The following is a 23188-nucleotide window of genomic DNA, read 5'->3' as shown; positions in this document are numbered from 1 at the left end:
GTATTTTATCGGAATTCTTTGATCGTCCAAACAGAGTTTCTACATTGACAATGTGATCATGTGGTGAATAGTTGGACCCTAGCCTCTTATTATCCTTATTATCTTTATTATTAGCATAAATTACCATAGCAGATTTACCCCATACTCTCTTACAATAAAGCCCCTGCATTTGTAACTGCAAGTAACTGCAAGTAACTGCAGGGTACGCGCCTTCATAGGACGATCATGGCTCGACACTCTAGACGCCCCCCCACTCCGCTAAAATAAATGAGGAGCGGTGTGCTCAGATTCAAAATAATAAAAGGAAAGACATTTGCATGACTTTCATTCTACCATTCTCTTTTTTTTTCTCTTTTTTTTGATTCATACTGCCTATCTTCGAGATGGAGTCGACCCCTCGTTTTAATACATTTTAGCCCTAATCTTATCTTACATGAACTGTCAACTGCCAACTGCCCCTTTGATATACATCTGATCAGGGCACCTGCCTGTTCACGGGTATTTGCCTATGATCAAAGTTTCCCGCTGACGGGAAAATGGCCACGGTCACATGTCTGGCCCTTAAGCCATCTTTGGCTATTTCCAAGTGCGAGCCCACTATCACAGAGCTCCAGGGATGTGAATCACCTATATCCCCTATATCCCCATCTGAGATGGCACCTAAGGTGAAAAGGATCAACCCACCGGGAAATGAGCCTGGCCGTCGAGAATCACAAACATCGACTTCTACTTCGATCAGTCACTCTCGCTCGGCATCCCGCAGCACCGTGCGATCACGGCCAAACAGCCGTCGCAGTTCTGTCCACTCACCGCGCCGGGCTGTGCCCAACGCTGCTATCGTGCCTGTAACATCACCTCGCAGTTCCATGCAGGACAAGCGGGAGTCACTACTAGCTCTACACCGGGAGTCAATCCGTCTATTCCAAGGCGATGGATCAAACAGGTCCTCAACCGAGACAAGACCTTCTCTACACCGGACAGCATCAGCTACATATAGATCTCAGCGAGATGGCCGCATATCAACAGAGAAAGGCAGCTCGGCACCCTCGTCACCAGTCGCACCTTCATATTCCAGCTTCCGCTTCGAGCCAGAGTCTACTTCACCGGCCTCGCCGAGCGCTCCACATTTCGTCACATCAAGAGATCGATCAAACACCTTGCCCACCAACCACCACCACAGCCCCTCGTCCTCGTCCATCCATGTCCCGGCGACAGTAATGGAGTGGACCTCGCCCGATACCCGGCGGCGTGAGTACGAGAAGATCGACCGTGCAAGCAGTGGTGTCCGGGGTCTCTGGCGCCGCGTCGCGCCTCGCTGCTTCCAGTCCCGCGAGACTCGCGCCCCGTTCTTCGAGGAGGGCAAGACTGAGCGCGAAGGCAGCGTGCGTCGGTTCCGTATGGATATCCCCGAAGATGAAGAGCCAGCACCGGATTCCCCCCAGGGAAAGCCACAGACCCAGCTCTTGGATTTCCTGGGCAAGACACCGACCTCAAACTCGAATTCGAATAACGATTCCCCCGATGGCGCTCGAAAACGTTGGACGTGTCTCCGTTCGAAGTCTTCTCCCCTTTCCTAATACCAAACTCTTGATTCCGATTTTGGATTCTCCGACATTTATCACTATCACCTTCTCACACAGAGCATAGCACAGGTGCTGCTCTCAAAACTACACTGCCTCCACTACTTTTCCTATGATACCATGATCCCCAAGTGATGATCTGCATTTGCATCCAGTGGTTCCTATCCCGCCGTCCAACATGTCCCTTGTCCGCGGGAAGCTCACTCTCTGGCCTATTCTTATCTCCAGTCCCTTTTGCATTTGTTGCATTGCTCCTGTCGTTTTTTTGACTGAGATACCCTTATTGTTATTGGAACGCTGTACATAGCCCCATATGGTACATATATAACGGATAATATCTGGCATCTGAACCACTTCTCTTTCTGTTTTACTTATCTCTTGCCGCTTTTTGAACACCGAGTAAAATCTTGCACGACCTGAATATCCTGATCACTGATCATCACCTGAACACCCCGATCCACCCACTGATCATCATCTCTGAGGGCCCTGATTTGCCATGAACTAAGTTTCCACGTGTACACGGAAAGTGCTCTCAATGCGCTAAAAGCGAGGGGAAAACGTAACTTCGGAAAATAGCATGCAGGTTCAGACTTGCACAGAATACAAAATCGAACAGAGTTCACCTCCGGCGAAGTAAACCAATCAACAACATGCGTTTTGTCCTAATAACCGGGATTTGTATCTGGATCGACATCATGAGACTCAATGTCGCGCCATACTCGAGATTCGCCGTCCCGTGTATCCCAGTTACTCTCTTTAAACATCCTACGGGTTTCTTTTGCTCGGATCAGATAGGCTTCAAATGCGGCCGTAGAAGGAAAGACTGTGAAAGCGTGGAGCAAGGGCTTGATAGAGTATGGTCTGGCACAATATCCACCCGAACCATCACTGAATCGGAGTATAGGCATTTCTTTTCATTGCTCTCGAATCTGGTGATTAGACATGGCGGTGGACAAGAAGATGAGAACTCAGATTGGGTTCAGGGTTACACAAAAGATCGCGGTTGCCCACCTGGGCAGATGGACGTGGACCAGTAAGAAGCAAAAGCAACCCATATGCATAGCATATGGGCAACCTCTGCAAAAGCGGTGTAGAACCACGATATAACCTTCCACGTTAAATCAGCTCGGGCAGCTCCGGGGAATAGAAGCCGAACTTCTTCAGTAGAAAATGCAGTAAGCACTTGGAGGTGTACAGCGGTTTACTATCTACATTTCTAGAGAACATAGGTAGTATTCATATCCATATTGAGTTATCCAGAGAACCTTGGACATGAGATATAATTTCATGAAACATCAATACGCCAAACCCAAACAGGCCACAATGCACAAGCGCCGGGTATATCAGAACAAAAACCCAAAATGCTTTTTTTTTTAACAGAGTCGATCACAGAAGATCAAAGTCATCCAGCTTCTCACGGTAACGCAAGATGTTGCGCTTGATCTTACTGGAATCAACCCAGGTGACGAAGTCCTCCATGTTGCGGGTAACCAAGAAAGCAGGATCATTGACGACCTCCGTGCCAACACGGACATGGCCTTGCTCAATGAAAGTAGTAGCCTAGCAATAAAGAAAGTCAGCGTTCCATTGCATATACTCAACCCCGAACCAAGTCCCCACTCCGCAACTTACAGCCTTAATAGTCTCAACCATGCCAGAGCGCACCATGAAGACAGCCAATCGGCGACGGCACAGCGCGGAAACTGTAACCTCGCGCTCGACCCTAGACAGACCGGCACCCTGCTCGCGGGACTGCTTCAGGATTCCCATGCGCCACAGCTTCTCGAGGAGCTCGGATTCGAGCTTCTTGCGCAGCGGGTCCGCATCTGGGTCCAGCTGGGAGAGCTTGTGTGCGAGCTGGCGAAGAGAACCGCAGAGCGCATTGTATTTGCGGTAGTCCATTGGGTCTTGGAGGAGGTATCTTTGGCGGATTTCATGTTCGCGGTGGTTGCCGTCCGACTTGTAGTTGTGGAAGTCGACCTTCCGGAGAAGCCTGCAAGGGTTTTATTGTTAGCAATTGATCTTTTGTGGTATCGTCAAGCTTTGAATATATTGGATGGGATCGGGTTGAGATTTCTGCGGGCGGAATTCTAGGTGCGGACGTACTTCTTCTCGTGGTGCTTGAGCTCACGGACCATTGTGGCGGTTGTTTCGGCCTGGTGATATTAAACCGAAAAATATATCGAGAATGACTGAGCAGAGCGAGGACGTTGTTTCTCAAGAAGAGTCGCTGCGATAACAAAAAAATCAAGGCGGTCGATTTCTGCCGCCTAGATCCGCATACCGCCTGCCTTTCCCCAACCGCCAACATCTCCCCACGGCTACTTCTTATCAACATTGGTTGATCTGGGTTAGGAAAATGGAAAATACAGCTGATACGCCAAGTAAGGTGTCAGGCCGCCCTCGGGTGGACATCGACCCGTACAAAGCCGAAATCATTGGCCTGTTCGAAAAGAAAATGAAGAGTGACGACATTTGCAAGCACCTGAAGAGGCAGCATGATATTCAGATCTCGCCGCGTACTCTAAACAAACGCCTCCAGGTATGGGGCGTCAAAAAAGTTAAGGAGAACAATTCCTCCAATCCAGCGCTGCACGCCCGCATCAAAAACCTTTTTTTCGACGTGGGTCTGACCGACCAAGAGATCGTCACCGTTCTACACGACGAGGGCTACGATGTCTCCAACCGTACGCTCCGCAGACTCCGTCACCAGCTCGGTATCCGCCTCCGCCTTGACTCGCCTACACAACAGCAAGCACAGGTCCAAGAGATCCTTGATGCTCTGACCGAGGAAATGGACAAGGGGACCATTGAGGGATATGGAAAGGAACTACTGCACAACCACTTCCGAAGTAAGGGGTACGTCTTTGCCCGAGATCGTCTCTACAGTGTCTACCGCATGTTGCGCCCGGATACAGTGGAACGCCGCACGAGCGATGTGCCTCGGCGTCCTCCCCCGCCAAAGATTCTAGCCGGCCCTAATCTGACCTGGCACGTGAATGGGTACTCAAAGTTAGCTAACTTCGGGTTCCGCATTCATGCCGAACTCGATGCGTATTCTCGATATGTCCTCTGGATTCATGTTGGCGTGGATGCTCACACGGCCGCGGGCGTTCTCAAAAACCACCTTGAGACTGTTGCTTCTAAAAACCGCCAGCCACGCACTCTTCGGTCTGACCTTGAGTCCGAGGTTCCTCTTCTAGCCGATGCTCACTTTGCGCTTCGTCGCGTCACTGAACCGGATGTCCATCGTGAGCAGTGCTGTGCACCTGGTCGAGCTACAGATACCCACCGGATTGAATCCTGGTGGGCCCAGCTTGCTAAATCAGTAGTAACACTTTACCATGTTAGTCAACTTTCAACTTCCACGGTTTCCTCCGACATCTAATTGCAGAATACTGACCTTATCCAGAATTATTTCCGCGACCTTCACAACGAAGGCCTCTTCTCATCAACAGTAATTCCCGAACAAGTCGCCCTCTTCGCAATCTACATGCCCACCCTCCGCTCTCACATCAAATCATACGTCCAAACTTGGAACATGCACAACATCCGCAAACAAACAGACCACCCAGAGCGCACTCCCGGAAAACCCTATATGAACTACCACCACCCACCCAAGGGCGTAGAGAACTTCGGTCTCCCAGCTGACGTCCCGACGCTGCAGGCCATGCAACAAGACCACGCCGACTACGATACAGAGCAATATCTACCTCCAGATACGCTGCATTGGTGTGAGTCGCAACTCCAGCAGCTGGGCTTCGATCCTCGTAAACCGCCTGCCCGTCTGCCTGGCGATCTCCAGCCGTTCCGTGCAGTTTACCTGGCTCTGCGTGAGCGAGCGTGGCATCATGAGCGGTCTGGGGCTGAACCAAAGTTGGCAGTTTGTGCAGCTCCTGGTCAGGGCTTACGGGGTTATTTCCCCTCGGGGTCTGGACGGTAGATGTTCCAAGGTTGATGAACATAACGAATAACGAATGCAAGGTCTAGGGTTCGAATGAGCTAAGTTTTAATGCAAGCACAGCATTTCGCTACTATTAATATGTCGGAATGGATTTTTTCCTATTCCCAAAGCGCGAGTCGGATGAACAAATTCGAAGAATCTCATTTATTAAATCATAAATCTTCTTGGATGAGAAGGTATGTAGAAAACGTCCGTATGCATTCTGTTAATCGCCAAATTAGTCTAAGAGGCACTGAAAAAAAGAGCCTAGAAAAATGCCCTTAGGAAAAAAGACGCAGCATATTGATATCTCGTAACGGGGCGTCAGACGTGAGATCAATAAATCATGATAACCCAGTGCAAAGCAGTCCCAAAAACAAACCAGAAACTCGCTGGAAAAGAGCCAAAAAGATCACCCAAGAAGACTCAGAAGACTAAGAACTAGAACCTCCAGCAACCAAACGACTCCTACCAGCAATCTTCTCACTCAAAGCCCTAATATTCTCCGCCCCCATAATATCAAGCAAAGAAACCTCAGCCTTAAGCTCCTTAACAATCCACGCCCGGAACTCCATAGCAACAAGGGAATCAATCCCCCCAAATCCAAAGCGCTGAGCATCAAGTTCCGAAGAAGGAATAGCAAGCAGCGAAGCAAGTCTCTCAACAATCCCATCAGACACAACAGCCACAGCACCCTCGACACCCGAAGCCGCCGACAAAAGCGCAGCAATACTAACAGTCTTCTGCTGAGAAACTTCACTACTCTTCGCCGTCACCGTGTTCCGGAAGTGCGTGAACATCGAGTAATTCAGGTACGTGGGCAGCGGCACGCCGTTCTGGCGACACATCTCCGCAGTCGGTAAACCGAGGACGAGCTGTGAGCGCGACGATGAATTACCGCCGTCTTGCTGATCGCGGATGAGGAAGTCGACTGTTGCGTGGACTTCTTCTTCGCGGAGAAGCTCGAATAAGGTTGCTGTGTGCGTGCGCATCGAGCTTCGGTTCTCGGCGACCCAGCCCACGTTTGATACACTGCCTAGGTTTATACTGGCGGCCTGCATGCCGTTTGAAACGCAGTATGCGGCTAGTGCGTCTTGGAAGGTGTTGCCTGCGGCGTAGTTTGATTGTCCGCGGTTGCCGAATATGCCTGCGACTGAGGAGAGCATGATGAAGAAGTCCATGTTGTCTGGTAGGACTGTGTGTAGGTTCCAGGAACCCTGGACTTTGGGTTTTATGGCTGCTTGCCAGTCTTCGAAGGAGAGTCCCGCGAAGGCGCCGTCCTAGTAATGTGTTAGTTGGTGTGTATTTAGGGAACTGATGTGTGGTGACTTACTCGTAGGACCATGGATCCCTGAATGCATCCTTTGATAGGAGGTAGATTCGAAAAGGCCTCTGCGGACAATTGTTGGAGGCTAGAGATATCGCCCACATCGCAGGCGAGGGAATGGACTTTGCATCCCATTTTGTCGAGATCGGCAATCAACTCTATCTTCTCTGGACTGGAAGCCGATGAGCGGGATAGGATAATCAGGCTTGTTGCACCCCGAGATGCCATCCATCGTGCTAAACTACGCCCCAAGCCGCCATAGCCACCAGCAAGAACGTACGAGGCGCATGGGTCAAAGTGACATGGTGAGAGTGGTCGTGGGACCACAGGGACCATGTTAGACGGATTAGGTGCAATCACAACTTTTGCTGCTTCTCCACTCTGCGCAGTTCGAATGCCATCTTTGATCTGGGTGAAGTCCATGACTGATGTTGTTCTGAGTTGACTGATCTTGCCTTCGGAGTACAATCTCAATGCCTCCGTGAGCAGAAGACGGATCGATTTTGGTCGATACTGAGCCAGCAAAGGAATGTCGACGGTGTGCACACTCACATTGCGAGGCAAAGAGTCCAGCTCGACTGTGGTATCGGCTGGCAGATCCGGATTCGACACATCAATAAATGCTCCAAATGGAGCAAGGCATGCAATTGATCCCCGGAGCGCCTCGCCGCTTAGTGCAGTGAAGACGACGTCAACCCCGGTATTCTGCGTGCACCGCATGATACCCTTGACGAAGCTCAGATCTCTTCTAGAGAATATGTGGTCTTGAGAGATACCATAGTCGGAGACAAGCAAATCACGTTCTTCGACCGTTCCCACAGTAGCATAGATTGTAGCTCCAATCATCTGGGCATATTGAATGGCCGCTTGACTGATATCCGTTGCACTGGTGTGGATCAGGATAGTGTTTTCCGGTGCCAGATGAGCTATCTCCCCGAGTCCTTGGATCGCTGTCGCATATGCCCAAGCCAAACCGGCTGCGACTTCGAACGAGATCTCATCGGGAATCCTTACGAGTTGCAACTGGTCAGCTCGACCATGAGTTCGGACGGAACCACCCTTTTTGTCGCCCGAGATATAGATGACTCTGTCACCCAGGGCCGGGCCTTCAACTTCCGATCCTACCTTGCTCACGACACCAGCAATCTCATTCGCGAGGCGGCCGGCGGAAATATCCGAAGAGAGACCAATGGCTCGGATCTCAATTTCGACGTCGGTGTCTTCATGAAATTCTTCATGATGTGTGTCAATGACCCAGTGATATTCACCGGTGTTAACAGCAGCCGCCTGCAACTCAATGGGGGTATCATAATCACCGAGACGTTGAAGCTGAGGAGCCTGCTGAGAGGATTGTGCAGCAAGGAATTGATCCGCAGCCTCCCACTCGTTCAAACGGCCAATGTGTATGACACCATTCTGCAACATGTACTCGGCGTGACGATCATTCTCAGGCTTGTCCACAAATTGCCGCTTGACAATCTTGCCGACGGCTGTAGTAAGACTCTCTGGTGAAGCGATCTCCGACTCGGGCTCCGCCTCTGTCAAAATGATGATGTTTGAGCCATCGGCATCTCGCTCCCAGCGCACTGTTCGCAGAAGACCGAGGGCCATACTTGCATGTGGATTCGTGAGGGGATTGCAGGTCACCCACAGTAAGTTTTGGCACTCGCTGAGCATCTTCTTGAGTCTTCTGTATGCCAATTCGTTCATATCAAACAGGCAGGGAATCTCCAAGTCAATCAATGAGATGTAAAGTGCATCCTGCAAGATAGAATTTTCCAATTCTTGAGGCTCCTTAACCAGAACACTTGTGTATCCCAGCTCCGGCAGAATTTCTAGGAGGTTCTCGATGACCTCCTCTTTCAATATACCGATCGTCAAGATAACCGCTGTATTCGATGACTTCTCCTTAGGTGTTTCGATGGCAGAAGAAACCAGAATACTCTGCCATGTCAAATCAGGATCGTTCGAATTGGGGTACTCGATATCAATCCCCGAGAATCCCGCTTTCAGTAGCAGAGGATTCCATTCAGTGACCGGGATGTACGGACACCACTGCCGACATGGCTCATCGCCCAGCCACCACCCGGAAAGCTGACCAAAAACAAGCGGATACCAGAGAAAATCCTGTCGGATTCCTTCCTGCATGATGAGCTGACCACCCGGCTTCAATAAAGATCGTATGTTCTGCAAAGCGCTCTGAAGGTTTGCAGTGGCGTGGATGACATTGCCAGCGAATATCAGGTCATATGTCCCTAGTTGGCGTCCCTGATCGACTGGGCTTCGCTCAATATTGAGCGATTGGAATTTCATAATGTCGGACCATGCTTGGAAACGCTGTTTTGCTTTTTCGAAGAAGCCGGATGAAATATCCGTGAATGTATAGCTGGCAATGTTTCCTTTGCTCTTCGCGAGGTCTGGCGAAAGAACAGCCAGAACTTCAGCAGTAAAACTACCTGTACCACCGCCAATCTCGAGGATATTCAGCTCGGAATGCTGGTGACGGAGGAGAGACAAGTGGTTCTGTAGATGCTGTTGCAGGTTATACAAGTGGAGGCCTTCCTTGTATACCTGTTCCATCACGGTGTCTTGACCGAACATGAGATCCAGCGGATCAGTCTCCTGGCGCACAACCTGGACAATGTTGCGGCCCATTCGGGCTGTGATGGCACCTTCAGCGCTGTGGGCCTCTATTTCCTTTCCAATGGCTTCCTTGAGAGCCTCATCCTGGAAAGCCTCCTGGAATTCGCTGTAGGGCAGATGGATTATTTGATTACACTCAAGCAGCCCTCTCATATGCTCCATCCAGTCAAAGAATCTTCGCATGTGCAAATCGAGTTTCATAACATCAATGTCCTTGAGCTCATCCAGTGCATCCATGACATAGAGCATCGTTGCAAGCTGAAGACGCTTGACCCAGTACAGAGCCTCGATGTCATCGGTGGCGTCGAGAGAAGTCAGTGCACAGGCGGATTTGGAGTCGAGGAAATGGAGGTCAGACTTGTATTCAATCGCGCTGCACAGCTTTCGCTCACTGCTTTCAGCAAGACCAGACTCCAGTGGAGTGAGCTCGATACCGTCCATGCGGATGTGAGATGTGTTTGTTCCCTCATCCAGAATCCGGATTTGGCCCTCGAATTTATCAGATCCCAGCATAGATACGGTTGCATGTCCTGTGAATTTGTGGGTTGGGGTTGAATTCAGATCTGCTGAAACCCAGACATCACGTATAAAAGTTGGCAATCTGATCTGATCCAGGGTAGACTTGTTGGTAAAGTCAAGAACGGCCGCGATCATCAAGTGGATCATGCTATCCATTGTGGCAGGGTGGATGAGATGAGAATGTAGATACTGCTTTGGCATAGATTGCGCAATGTCCGGTACTGTCACTGATCCAACAACCTTACCAAGCCCACGCCCACTTGCGCGAACGTCTGCAAGGTTCCGGAACAAAGGACCGAAATTGAGGCCGGATGTCTGGAGGTTGTTGTATGTGGATTTGAAGGCCATGGGCTTGGCACATGTCTCATTTGCGTGGAAAAGTTCAGATCCCGAAGCTCGGCTTTCTTCTTCTGCTTCGCGGCCATTGTCCACTGGGTCAGAAGCTGTTTCGTGGTCGACGGTGATGTGACCAGTGCAGTGTTCTGTCCACTCGTCGCTCGATGCATTGTAGGAAGTTATTTGGAACCGGCGCCACGTTCGCGACAACGTCGGGGAGTCTTCGATAGTTGACATTGCCAAGGAGACTTCAATTCCTTCTTTGGTATCGGGGACAATCAAGGCTCTTCGGATGTTGACTTTTCGTAGTTGGAAACCAGTAATCTTTGTCTCGCCAGCTAACTGCCTCGATGCTTCAATTGCCATGATCAGATAACCCACGCCAGGGTAGACGTAGTTGCCAGTAACCTAAGCCATGTTAATAAATGAAGTTATCTTGTCGACAATTTTGGACTTACCATATGATCCCTTAACCAGGGGTTCTCGTTCAATCGGACAAAATGTCTCCATCTGGGAGCAGTAGGATTCCAATCCGTGATTGGTGCGCCAAAGAGGTCATGGCGAGGGAATTTTCGAGTTCGGAGATTCTTGCTCAGTCGACTCTCAAACAGAATCTTCTCGGTATGCTTGAAGCTGTATGGTGGCAGGTCCACCAACAGTCTGGGCCGCCTTCTTGCCTTAGAGCGAGCAGCTTGGTTCACAGCGTGGAAGTCTAGTTCACATCCACTTGAAGCTAGGAATCCAACTGTAGTGAGTAGAGTGTTGAGGCTATGGTCTGTCCGTTTAAGAACGGCCAAGTACTTGAATTCCAACTTGGGGCTCTTTGAGGCCAGTGTCTCTTTGATTGCACTCTGAAGAGTCGAGTGAGGCCCTACTTCCACAATGAGGCGCAAGGAATCTGTGGAATCGGTCGAGCCATGACTGGAAATTGATCTTGAGGTCATTGCAACCAAACCGCTTGTGAAAAGAACAGGAGAAACCATATTATCCACCCAGTATTGAGCAGGCAGATGTTCCTCCTTGACTTGCTGTCCTGTGACAGTGGAAAACATATGCACTTGGTGTGGAGCTGCGAGTCGCCTTCCATAAGGAAGCATTCCCATCAGACGAAGGTAATCCTGGGCAATTGCATGCATGTGTGCCGAGTGATAAGCATTCTTGACGTTCAACTTTCGGGCAAAGATGCTATCGGCATCGAGAATATTCTTGAGGCAGTCAACCATAGCGTCATCTCCAGACACGGTGTTGTTCTTAGGACTGTTGCGGCAGGCTATGATGAGCTCTCCGGTGTTGTCCTTCTTCACAGAGTCCAGATAGGGCTGTAGTTGCGATGCACCCAGACCCACGGCCATCATCGCTCCATTTGCGGAAAGCTGCTTGGATGATACGTATCCACGATAGTATGCAACCTTCCAGGCACCTTCGCGGGACAGTTTGCCGGAGCAGTAAGCGGCAGCTATCTCACCGGACGAGTGACCCGTTACATGTTTGGGAAAGATTTCCCAACTAGCCAGGAGATCTACGAGCGCAATTTGCAAGACTGTGCACAACGGATGAGCAATCTCAGGCAAGCTGACTCGTGGTGTCTGTCTTCCAGTCAAGAGTTCGTCTATAATATGTTAGTCGAGCGCATTCAGACAAAACGGGAAATCAAATTGTTACCAAGAAGCGACCACGGACTACCAAGCCGGCGGATATAGTCCGATGCTTCCTCCACAGAATCTTGGAAGACGGGGTAGACCATGAGCTCTCGACCCATGGCCTGGTATTGAGCGCCTTGGCCAGTGAAAACAAATTCAACCTCTGGCACTCTGGCGGTTCTGGTTGGCTTCGCAAAATTTGATTCCGACAGGTTCCACGCGAGTTCTTTGGCCGAGGATGCCATGACGAAACTCTTCCAGGGAAACTGGGATCGTTTCTTCGACAGGGTGAAGGAGAGATCATCAAGGAGATGGTCATGGAGAACCGACTGTGTCGCTCTCCGGTTCAAGTACTTGGCGAATTCAGCTGCGTTTCGCTTGACGCCATCTTCGTCGAAAGCCGATAGCAAGAACATATTCGGTTTCTCAACCAAGCTGGTGTATGTGGAGGACGTGAAGGTGGCTGATGCACAAAAGCCATCGCTTGTGGGTGTGTCCACAAAGCTGTTCCCAGGCCCAGATTGATCGCTGTCATCGAATGAATCCATCGCAGTTTCATTTGATTCATTTCCTGATCGGGACAGGGCCAAGAGCCGGCTCTTGATTTTCTGGGCTGTGGGAACAGTAGATGTGGTGCGGTGAGCACCTGGAAGACGGCGGTCATTAAGATAGTGGTAGGCGTCATCAAGAATGCAGTGGGCATTAGTACCACCAATTCCAAATGAGTTGACTGACACCCTTCGCAACCCTGGCGATGGCCATGGAAGAGCCTCGGTGGGGAATGCAATGTCCCAGTCCGCTGCGGGAATAGAGGGATTTGTCTGCTTCATATCAAAGTTTGCAGGTATGATCCCAGTCTCAAGGGTTAGAATAGATTTGATGATGCTTGCCACACCGGAGCCACCTTCTAGATGCCCAATGGAAGACTTGATCGCTCCAACATAAAGCGGAGTCTCTCGGTGACATTTGAATGCTCTCGCAAGAGCCCCAGCTTCGATTGGGTCACCGGTGCTTGTTCCCGTGCCGTGGGCTTCAACAAATCTTGTGTGTTCAAGATCCAGGCCGGCTCTCCAGTAGACCTCGCGGATTAGTCTTTCCTGCGCGTCTGCACTGGGAACCGTGATTCCTGGTGTGCGGCCATCCTGGTTGACTCCAGTCTCCCGAATAACCGCACGAATGGTATCTCCGTCTCTGATAGCGGCACTCAAAGGCTTTACTACAACTGTGCCTACACCTTCGCCTCGTGCATAGCCTTCGGCACGGGAGTCGAAGCTGAAAGACCTCCCTTGGGGTCCCAACAGACCGTGGTGGCTCATTCCGATGGTTTCCACGGGGTTTTCAAGGATGCTCACACCGCTGACGACAGCCTTGACGATTATTAGCACAGGAATATCAATGTCAACACAGATAGCATACCATGTTCGTCTCTCTGGCACGTAAGCTCTGTACAGCGAGATGCAGTGCCACCAAGCTGCTAGAACAAGCTGTGTCAATGGTCATGCTAGGTCCTTTGAAGTCAAAGAACCAGCTAACACGGTTAGACAGAATGGCATTGGTGACACCTGTGGGCTTGTATTTTAAAGTGGTTTCTGGGTCTGAATTGAGGATACCCAGGTAGTCATGGTTGAATCCACTGACATAGACCGCTGTGTTGGATCCAACAGCGCTAGTCAATGGAATGCCTGCATTCTCCAAAGCGTGGTAGACATTTTCCAGTACCAGTCGCTGCTGCGGATCCAATGTCAAGAGCTCATTCTTTGTAATGTTGAAGAAAGATCCATCGAAGTAGGCGGGGTCTTCTGAGAGGTAGTGACCTCCTTGGACATGAAACTATAGATAGATATCAGTGAGCCGAGTATTCATAGTGATTTTGGTTGGCATGGCTCGGATATTACTTACCGTCCCACCATGCTCAGGGTCTGGGTGATAGAAGGCGTCTGAGTTGAAACGTTCTTTGGGTATCGATGACCACGTCGAGCGGGCCTGTAGGAGAAGCTCCCACAGGCCCTCAGTGGTCGTTGCTTGTTGCGGAAAGCGAGTGGCTAGGCCAACAATAGCGATTGGTTCCAGAGCATCAGAGGGTATGGCTCTATCGTTGCTGGGGCCGCTTGCCAGCGAGAGGGGACGCATCTTCTAATGCTGGTGAGGAATGGGTTGTTGATGTATCAAAATGACCAAGTTTAGGAGGGGTAGAGAGGGGATGAAAGAGGTATGAAGAGGAGATATGGAAGGGTAACGATTGAGATGACTGAAGACAAGGTTTGAATATAAGATAATTGAGGATCGTGATGAGATGAGGATTCGATGAGATGAGTGTTTTTATAGCAAAGACCACTGCGTACCCCCTCCTCATATATCAACGACGCGGGACCAGACTGGTAAAGGCATATGAGGCTAAGGGAAACAGGATTTGCGCGAAGGAGCCGAAAGCACTGTTGAAAACCCGAGGCTGGCAATCTAGCCAGTGGGCACGAGCATTTCTACCGATCTTCGCGAGTTTCCTCTTTTAGTTACGTTCATTAAAAAAGTGAAATGCAGGCTTGGTACATTTGGAATGTCTAGGACTTCTAAGGATGTTGTTCCTGTATGTACTTTGTTTATACTTTCAACGGTGAACAGCAAATTTATATAATCTATAACGACGACTGGCCTACACATGAACATGTTTTGAAAGGTAACTACCATGTAGTAATCTTCCAAGTAGAGCTCTTGTTACACGAATATATTCCCAATTGATCAAAAAGCTAGAATTTTCAGATATCATAGGTTTCCTATGCCAATGATGGACATCTATAGATATTTCCAGATTTAGATGGCTACATGGATAAACACACTAAATACATACCGAACCAATAGGTCGGATGCATGATCGTCAAATCCGAGACGCTAGGCCTGCGGGGAGATGCATTGCCGGTACTAACCTGCAGCCCAACGTTTGTCGATCGCTGTCGAATTCGGCTTCTAGTTTATTTGTTGTTAAAGTGACAGAGTATGCACTGCTGGTTGGCTATGCTGATACCAGGACTTCATATATACAAGCTTCCCATTCGTCCGTTTGTCCCAGAAACTTCCGTGGGATATTACAGCCGTCTTATTTTCCCGGTATTACTGCAGGTGATCAGCCCCAGCTTAATATGGGCTTATAAACAAATGTAGAATCCATTATTATATTGTAGCCCCCTTATCTATTCCAAGCTGTACTGTTAGTTGTGAACAAAATAGCAAGGTAGGGATAAGTTGATGAATCTATTTACTTTGACTTCAGCTATAACAACCCCAGTAGTAAACATACCCTTGAAAATCTTAAAATATGAAAGTACCAAACATTTAAAGCCTAAAACAGTAAGTCAAATAATGATATTAAATCATAGAAATCACCACAATCCTACACCGCAACCCGCCATAGGCGATCTATCTGTTTGGGTCCCCTCAACCCCCGGGGCGTTACTAGGTAAGGAAAGAGACAACACCAAGCAGCGTGGCCGGAGAACATAATCCTATGATCTAAAGGCTCCACAACTGCAGGTGTCAAAGGAATCCCCGTAGCTTTCTTTGATGCACTATGCACACTACACGCCCCTGCGCGAAAAGAGATGCTACAACATCCACAAATCTATCGAACTTTGGTATATGTCGAGGTAATTGACCAATTATTTTCCGGCGGCATGGCCATTAGTGCTTCCATATGCGCACATTCGCAATTCCTATCGTGCTATGGCACTACCGCCCCGTAAGGCAGCCAGCAACCTTCCGGCTTGGATGCCGGATCCGCGTGCTCTTTGCCCGTGCCCAAAGTCTGTTTATAGCTGCATCTAGGCGCGGCCTCATCAACGTGGACGGTATGCATTGGCTGGTTTTCAATTCGGCCTACATTGCTCTGTCATAGGTTCATATAGTGGGTTTTCCCAAAATTATGGACAGTGCATGGGGCACACGCATACGACAATATGGGGTACATAAGGACGTACCAATATAGAGGCTAGGACTGCGGCTTGGGATGCGGTGCCGGCAAATTATTTTCCGGAAAGTCGGCCCCGTTAGATGGTACAAACTGTGTGTTGTAGTCTAATCTAGTCTATGTGCGAGGCTTGTAGATCCTGTAGTAGTTCGGGCGAGGTGTAGTAGCTCTGTTTATCCTTGCCTATATTGTAAGTTGATGGGCTATCCGATAGGTCGAAGCCCGGGGCTTTGTAGCTGATTTTTGAGAATATTTCCTTCGTATAGTTTGGGATGGTGTTTGCGGAGAAATTTCTATCGTTTCAACCTTGACTTGATGGGTGAAACCTTGACACAAATTGCACTTTATTCCCATCCTCGGCCCGTTTGAGGTGTTTATAGGGATTGTATCGGTGGGAGAACGACGTGTCCTTCTGTTTTATGTTCTTACCTATATATAGTACCTCTTGAAGATGTCCACAAACCAACAGTATACGGAGCATAGAACGAAGTCTGCGGCATAACCAGTACATAAACCAACTCCTTTCGTAGAATAAACAATCCAATTACAATAAACAGGAATAGCCGCCTATCTCTACAAACCCCAAACAGAGCCCCTACCCGCGAAGTGGATGCTTCTAGACGTGTTTGCGCATGGACAGAGCACCTCCTAGCCGAACCTTCAAACGACACATCGATTGATATCAGTCACATTGGAAACGAATATGAAATGACGGTCAAGGAAGTGGATTATGTGTGTAGTTGAAGGCAAAACAAGCCTATTCGCCACAATATCCAACCCCTGTCCCAAACCCCTGCCCTCGTAGGCCTATTCCAGTTAGACCATCGCCGTAGATCTATGCGCTGTACGCCCGCTCTTTGTTTACATCCTGCGCCACAAAACACCTCATGGGAGGTGTATGCATCGCGACCAAACAGGGTTAGGTAGAATCAGAATCTGGAGTTTCATGCGTTGGGCATAGGACTCCGTCCCGGTCAGGTTTTCCAGATCGTCGATCTGTATCCGACATTAAGGTAGCATGGGTAGTATCTATCCTGGTCGCTCCACGTATGGCAATTAAAGCCACCTGAAAGAGTACGGAGAACTCCGTAGAGGGGATTTGGCTCGATATTGAGTCATGCATGCCGACAAAGTTCAAATGCAATTGCCGGGCCAATTGGACTGCCTCCAGTTCTATACAACATCCTCTATTCGAGAAAAGCAGACCACCTTGTAGGATTCAGTCTATTGTATATCATATCCACCATTTTAATACAAGCCAAGGGTCTAATCTAATCCATAGTCTTAAAATGCACGCAAATCAACAGATGCAATCAATATACAATGACCATGAAAAAGCAAAAAAGGGAATCAAAAAAATAACAAGGCCTTGAAAAGTAATCATCACAACTCATCCTTATCCTCCGCCGGCGGAGACACAACAGGTCGCCCAGAATCCTTCGCCAAATCAACTCCAATCTTCTTGCGCCACTTCTCCCAAAGAGCATGGAAGTCCTTCTCCATCCCGCTCTCCATCTGATCCGGCAGGATAACAGTATACTCAACAAACAGATTGCCCGCCTCATCATTCTCATCATGGTGATCATGTAAATGACCTTCGGAGTAATGTGGCATACCCTCCCCGGCAATAGTCTCAACAGCCAACGGCTGCACAACCTCACCACGACCACGTCCAAGACGAACAACATGTCCATCAAGATGTGTAAGATTGCGACTCCAACCACCCATCCACGCCTCGCGCAGCGAAAGACTCTCCTTCCAGAAAAGATCCTTGCCCTTCCGCCGGAAGAACGTCCCATCCGTCTTCTCCTCCACTTCCACCCCAAGCTCAGGCTCCTTCTCATCCAAAACAACAATCAAATCCCCAGCAATCCAGTCGGGATTCTCATCAGCCTCGTTCTCAAAAACAAGCCTAGTCCCCTTGCCCATCCCGGGCTCAATACTAGCACTGGTCTCAATCTGATTCCGAACAACCCGATTTCCCTCACAAACAGGACAAGGATTCTTAATCTTCTTCCCTTGTCCATGACATTTATCACACTGCATCTGCACCTGCTGGAACATCCCAGGCGCAATCATATGTTTCTGAATAACCATACCACGTCCAGCGCACCGATCACAAGTCACAACCTCTCGATCCTTGGATCCGGTACCCTCACACGAATCACAGATCTGCTGCTTCTCAACGAGGAAGTTGATCTCGCGTCCATTATAGAAATCCCGAAGTGGCAACGCAGCCCGCACTTCCATGTCCGGTCCGCGACGGTGTCCAGGCGCGTGTCCGGAGTGTCCACCCCCACCGAAGAATCGCGAGAACAGGTCGAATGGGTCGTGTCCGCCGCTGGCTGATCCGCCTTTGCGGTGCTGCTCTACCCCGTCGTGGCCGTATTGGTCGTAAACTTTGCGCAGCGTGCTGGTCGAGAGTACGTCGTAGGCGTCTGCAATTTCGACGAATTTCTCGCGCGCCGTATCATCGTTGCTATGAGGTGGATTAGCAATTGCGCTGTGTGGGTGTATTGTGCACCATGTCATGTGCGGCGCCACAGTAGATAAATGAAAGCATGGAAATAGTAGCTGCACTCACGGGTTCTTGTCAGGGTGGTATTTCTTGCTTAGTGTTCTGTACGCGCGCTTGATGTCCCTCTCCGATGCGGACTTCGCGAGTCCAAGCACCTTGTAGTAATCCTCGGCAGCGATTACAACGACGGAGAATAGCACCACGGCTACCGCCACTAGGAGTCGTAATAATTGCATTTCAGCGGTGCGGAGCTGCGCGAGCAGCTGCTCGTGCGCTCGGAGGTGATGTGGAGCTTTTGTGTTTGTGTAGACCGAGGTATGTAGGTGAAGCTTCGACGAGCTAGGGTTTGGGGTTTTGGGTGGTATTTAATTATTCAACAGGGAATATGTAATTAGTAGAACAGGTGTTCTTCTCCGAGCTTTATGCCACAAAGTAAAGAAGTAAAGAATTAAAGATTGCAGGTGTTAGCTCCACGGCCTAGATCTACATTAGGTGGCCTAAAAGAGGAACAATGTTTAGCCGGGTCACGTGGAAGTATGGCTACAGATCAGGGTTAGGATTCCTTTGGAAATTAGCAATAAACAATCAGTAATGTACAGTAAGAAAGTAGATTTTGATTCAGAACTAGTATTTACCATCGGAGAATATCATCAAAGAAGGGTTCATTCATTTGTGGTGCAGCTTTGTGTAGCTACACCCTCTACTATGTTCTATAGATATATATCGTGTTAGAAATCCAATCTACCGTGCAAGATGGCGAAGTCATCACACGACATAAGATTGTTCAATATTTGAAATATAATGGTTCATTTCCCAAGGAACTATCATAATGAACACATAAACATGGACTCTTCATAATTTTGCCCGGATGCGTTCAAACTCTGCCTCCGTCTTCTTGAATAACTCCCCAGGTTCTGGCAGGCCAGACTGATGCTGCCACCAAAGGCAAGAGACGCTCGTTCCATTTACATCAGATCCAAACTTGATAATGTGATACTCCATTGGGAAAATAGGCTCTCGGGCGAGCTTCGCAGACTCATCATGAGTCAAGGTCCAATAGAAACTGTCTTCTTGGTATGGAAGAAGTGCGAATGTGTCGACCTTTCGGCCCATATACGCAACCTGAAGACTGGTCTTGTCTCTGCTCCATTGAAGTATTTTCCGACTTAAACTTCTAGTGGCCTGGAAGGAGTCTCAATAGTTCGGCCCGTAGCCAGACTCTTATTGATATCCTTTACCTGTTGTAATGCGATCTCAGCCGATTCTTTTGCCAAAATGGAATAGTCAGGCGCATTATGGGAGTTATTCAAAAGGGCTTCGACAAGGAGCTCGCCAATCCACCGCACTCTACCATTTAAAGACTGAGAATTGGTGAGCACAACAACCGCACTGCCAGTTTCAGGAATCAAGACATTGTAAGTATTAAACCCCGGGATAACACCCCCGTGATACAAGGCCAGCTGCGACGGTGCACATGTTCTAACTATAGGATTGGGTGTGCTTGCATCGCTTCCCTGGGATATGACGGCAGGCAATTGGGCCCATGCCCAGCCAAATCCGTATGAATGTTCCCCGAGGGAATGAAAGGGCAAGGATTGATGCCCTTTCCATAGCTGATTAATATCTCGAATGATGGATTTGGGTTGATCCGGTGAGCCCGTGTCTGGATGGATAATCCCATGAAGAGCAGCACCCATGAAGGCTTTATAGAGGGTCAATAAATCATTGACAGAGCTTCGAACCCCCCGGCTGGCCCCATCAACACATTCTCTCCATACAGTGGCGGTGCAATAGGGACAATAGACCCGTCTTCCAGCGCTGCATAGGGATTCGCTTCATTTTCACGGCTCGCCCCTGTGTAGTATGTTCGATTCAAACCGAGCGGGCCCAGAAGGCGACGCCGCAGAACCTCCGCAAATGTTTCACTAGAAGCTTTTTCGATCACCTGGCCAAGGACCTCGTAGCCAAAGTTGTTGTATATGAACTGGGTTCGAAATGGCTGGATCCCCGGGGCGTAGTTGAGGACGCGAACGGCCTCCGATCGAGGCAGATAAGGAATATTGTTAGAGGCGAGCCAGAGAGAGTCAAGAGATGCTAGACCAGTACGGTGTGTAAGCAGATCGGCGAGGGTAATTTCGCCGTAGATGTCTTCGCGATGAAATTCCGGCAGCAACGTCTCCAATGGAGCATCCCACGAGGAAATGGTACCGTCGTCATGAAGAGAGGCTACTAAAGCAGCTGTCATGCATTTGCTGAGGGACCCCAGCACAAAAGTTGTGTCGCTGTTGCAAGGGGTTTTGCTCTCGATGTCGGCGTAACCAAATGAAGCGGTGTACACGGTTTTGTTATTCTCCACGATGCCCAGCGACACGCCTGGGATACCCGAGATGCTGCAGATATCCCGAATGATCGGGAGAAGAGCGGACCATTTGCTGTCGAGACGCATCTGTTGTTGTTGTTGCAGTGTTTAGCGTCCAGCGAGACATGGGTGAAGCCCGTGTCTCTTTGACCTCCCTTTGGGTATGGGGACGTGCCATGGAATTATACACATATTGTGCGCCCATAGAAAGCATCTCCTTTGTTATGGTATACGGCTAGTGTCGGCGCATGAAGACCGGCATACCGGAGGATTTATTAATCCTATATTTCTTGTAATTTATGTTATATAATTGAGACTTCATATAACTAAATTGTTAGCAGTAGACTTCCGCAAAGCTCGTAGTGGGCTTCGGGCTTTAGGTTTAGGCCTATATCTTGAAGGTGGAGGGCGAGCCCGTCTCGCCGACGACCTCGGGACCCAATTAGGCTTATGTTAGCGTACGTTGAGCGGCGATATGTCTTACCCCCGGAACTACCCCGGGACTAGCCCGTCTGCTTTTCTTCACGTCTATACATGACCTTTCGAACACTACGATACACTGAATTAGACATTCGGTAAACCAGGACAATGGAATATACCGTGGCTCAGTTCTCTTGGCCCCAGGGGGAAGCAAAACAGGCCGATGATCGTCCCGCGGAGGTTGAGACCGAGATCAACAAGCAGCGCAGGAAGGTCCAGAACCGGAAGAACCAAAGGGCGCATCGTAAGTCCACCCCTCGCTACTATAACCCTTGCTATACTCAGAAACCCCTACAGGATTACGGCTCAAGGGCAGAGACTCGGGGGCTGTTCAGGAGCCGCGCCCATTCCAGGTCAGGCGCTGGCGCCTCGACGAGCTCGACCACTGTCCCCGTCAAAAAGTCTCGCTGGCATCAGAGCGCGCAGCAACCACGCCTTTCTCCCCTCAACCGCCTCACACGTACACAGGCATATCACCCTCCACAGCCAAACGTACCATCGTCCGCCCAGGATCATTACCCACTGCCCACATCCACCCACCCCCAACTTCTGACCCCCAGCCCTTTACTTTTCCCCTCTCCTCGGACCACCTCCTCCATCTCATCCAGTACAACGTCTTTCGCGCCTTAGTATCTAACAAGCGTACCCTCCACATCCTGCCCCCAGACTCGACAATCTGCACCATTACCCTGCCCTGCCGCGATGACATGACACTCTACCCCGATATCCCTCCCTCCCTTGTCCCGACCACCCTCCAGCAAACTCACTACCACTCTACCTGGATTAACGCCATCCCCTTCCCCCGCATCCGCGACAACCTTATCAGATGCGAAGGCCGCTTCGACCCCTGGGAGCTGATGGAGGACCTCGTCGGCCAAATCATGAGCTCGACGCCGGCCCCGTGGCTACGACACACGTCCGTTCCTACCACCGTCCCTGACACCCGACGGCACCTGACCCTTTCACCAGGAAGTGACACGGATGAAGTCACTACCGGGCGCAAGGGTCTCATCGTCTGGGGCGAGCCGCATGAGATGAAGAGCTGGGAGGCCACCCCGGGGTTTCTCGCGAAATGGACATGGATTGTGGAGGGCTGCGAGGAGTTGGTGGAAATAAGCAACTACTGGAGGATGAAAAGGGGGGAAGAACCTATGCGACTTCCACCTCCGCTCTCGCACGCAGCGCCAAGCGGGGTAGGCGATGTAAAGGAAGTTGTTGTAAAAGAGCACTATATTTCAAACTTGGATGGGGTGTAAAGAAGTGGAAGAAATAACGGGATTGCAGGTCCACGTTTGCCTCAGGTGTGGATTGCTGATGTTGATTGATTCCAACTTGGATATAGGCCGCGACAGTTGCAACCCGCCGAAATGTCGAAATGCCGGGCATGGTGCCAAAGTTGAAGTTACTCTTGATATCGGAATCTTTGCCGTAAGAACATTGAAGTTATGGTAGCGCAGCCGAAAAAGGTTTATCACCAAGTGACTTCACACCTTCAGATCGCACCACGCCGGAAGGCATACAAAACAGCCGCGCTCCTTTTCTGTGCGGTAACTATATCTCCCATCTTCGGTGAAGGTGGATAATCTCAAAACTATAGCATTGAGCGATATCGCGGGCTAATTGTCTATCTTACGAGTATTTCCAACATAGTATGGGATCAGCTATGTGGCTCTAACAGTACCCTCATGTACAAAAACAAGTGCGTCCGAACACTAACCCTAATCCATCTAGTAATATTTCAGCTGCTGATCTGCTTTACAATAATAAAATTAATTCACCCAAGACGATAGTATGGAAAGAAGAAGTCATTGTAAGAATCCCGTAGAAGTAAATAGCATAATACTAGAACTAGTCATAGCCTAAACTCGAGATAGTTCAACAGTAG

General features: G+C 49.6%; 7 protein-coding genes across 7 annotated transcripts; 3 read left to right on the top strand and 4 right to left on the bottom strand.

The window, feature by feature from the left end:
• Nucleotides 1-536: 536 nt before the first annotated feature.
• Nucleotides 537-1577, top strand: N7455_000848 (uncharacterized protein; the record flags this gene model as incomplete). Its single annotated transcript, XM_040961772.2, has 1 exon — nt 537-1577. The coding sequence occupies one exon, from the start codon at nt 537-539 to the stop codon at nt 1575-1577; it is 1041 nt and encodes a 346-aa protein (XP_040807770.2).
• Nucleotides 1578-2966: 1389 nt separating this feature from the next.
• Nucleotides 2967-3718, bottom strand: N7455_000847 (snoRNA-binding rRNA-processing protein IMP3; the record flags this gene model as incomplete). The annotated part of the gene is made up of 3 exons (XM_040961763.2): nt 2967-3140; nt 3213-3573; nt 3687-3718. The coding sequence occupies 3 exons, from the start codon at nt 3716-3718 to the stop codon at nt 2967-2969; spliced, it is 567 nt and encodes a 188-aa protein (XP_040807798.1).
• Nucleotides 3719-3939: 221 nt separating this feature from the next.
• Nucleotides 3940-5523, top strand: N7455_000846 (uncharacterized protein; the record flags this gene model as incomplete). The annotated part of the gene is made up of 2 exons (XM_040961788.2): nt 3940-4926; nt 4993-5523. The coding sequence occupies 2 exons, from the start codon at nt 3940-3942 to the stop codon at nt 5521-5523; spliced, it is 1518 nt and encodes a 505-aa protein (XP_040807792.1).
• A 434-nt stretch (nt 5524-5957) lies between these two features.
• Nucleotides 5958-14118, bottom strand: N7455_000845 (type I polyketide synthase; the record flags this gene model as incomplete). Its single annotated transcript, XM_040961780.2, has 6 exons — nt 5958-6803; nt 6857-10756; nt 10807-11957; nt 12011-13355; nt 13405-13818; nt 13888-14118. The coding sequence occupies 6 exons, from the start codon at nt 14116-14118 to the stop codon at nt 5958-5960; spliced, it is 7887 nt and encodes a 2628-aa protein (XP_040807771.2).
• Nucleotides 14119-17329: 3211 nt separating this feature from the next.
• N7455_000844 (uncharacterized protein) lies at nt 17330-18700 on the bottom strand (the record flags this gene model as incomplete). The annotated part of the gene is made up of 2 exons (XM_040961755.2): nt 17330-18425; nt 18531-18700. The coding sequence occupies 2 exons, from the start codon at nt 18698-18700 to the stop codon at nt 17330-17332; spliced, it is 1266 nt and encodes a 421-aa protein (XP_040807796.2).
• Nucleotides 18701-19316: 616 nt separating this feature from the next.
• N7455_000843 (serine hydrolase domain-containing protein) lies at nt 19317-20910 on the bottom strand (the record flags this gene model as incomplete). Its single annotated transcript, XM_065603887.1, has 3 exons — nt 19317-19646; nt 19703-20213; nt 20243-20910. 3 exons carry the CDS (start codon nt 20908-20910, stop codon nt 19317-19319), a joined length of 1509 nt encoding a protein of 502 aa, XP_065462378.1.
• A 415-nt stretch (nt 20911-21325) lies between these two features.
• On the top strand, nt 21326-22559 carry N7455_000842 (bZIP transcription factor; the record flags this gene model as incomplete). Its single annotated transcript, XM_040961239.2, has 2 exons — nt 21326-21547; nt 21601-22559. The coding sequence occupies exons 1-2, from the start codon at nt 21412-21414 to the stop codon at nt 22557-22559; spliced, it is 1095 nt and encodes a 364-aa protein (XP_040808326.2). The 5' UTR covers nt 21326-21411.
• Between the last annotated feature and the right edge of the window lie 629 nt (nt 22560-23188).

This window comes from Penicillium solitum (assembly GCF_028829755.1).
Source record: "Penicillium solitum strain IBT 25940 chromosome Unknown utg000001l_segment0_segment0, whole genome shotgun sequence".
Taxonomy (NCBI): Eukaryota; Fungi; Ascomycota; class Eurotiomycetes; order Eurotiales; family Aspergillaceae; genus Penicillium; species Penicillium solitum.
The sequence above is the reverse complement of the archived record's forward strand: the minus strand, read 5'-3'. Positions and strand labels throughout refer to the sequence as shown.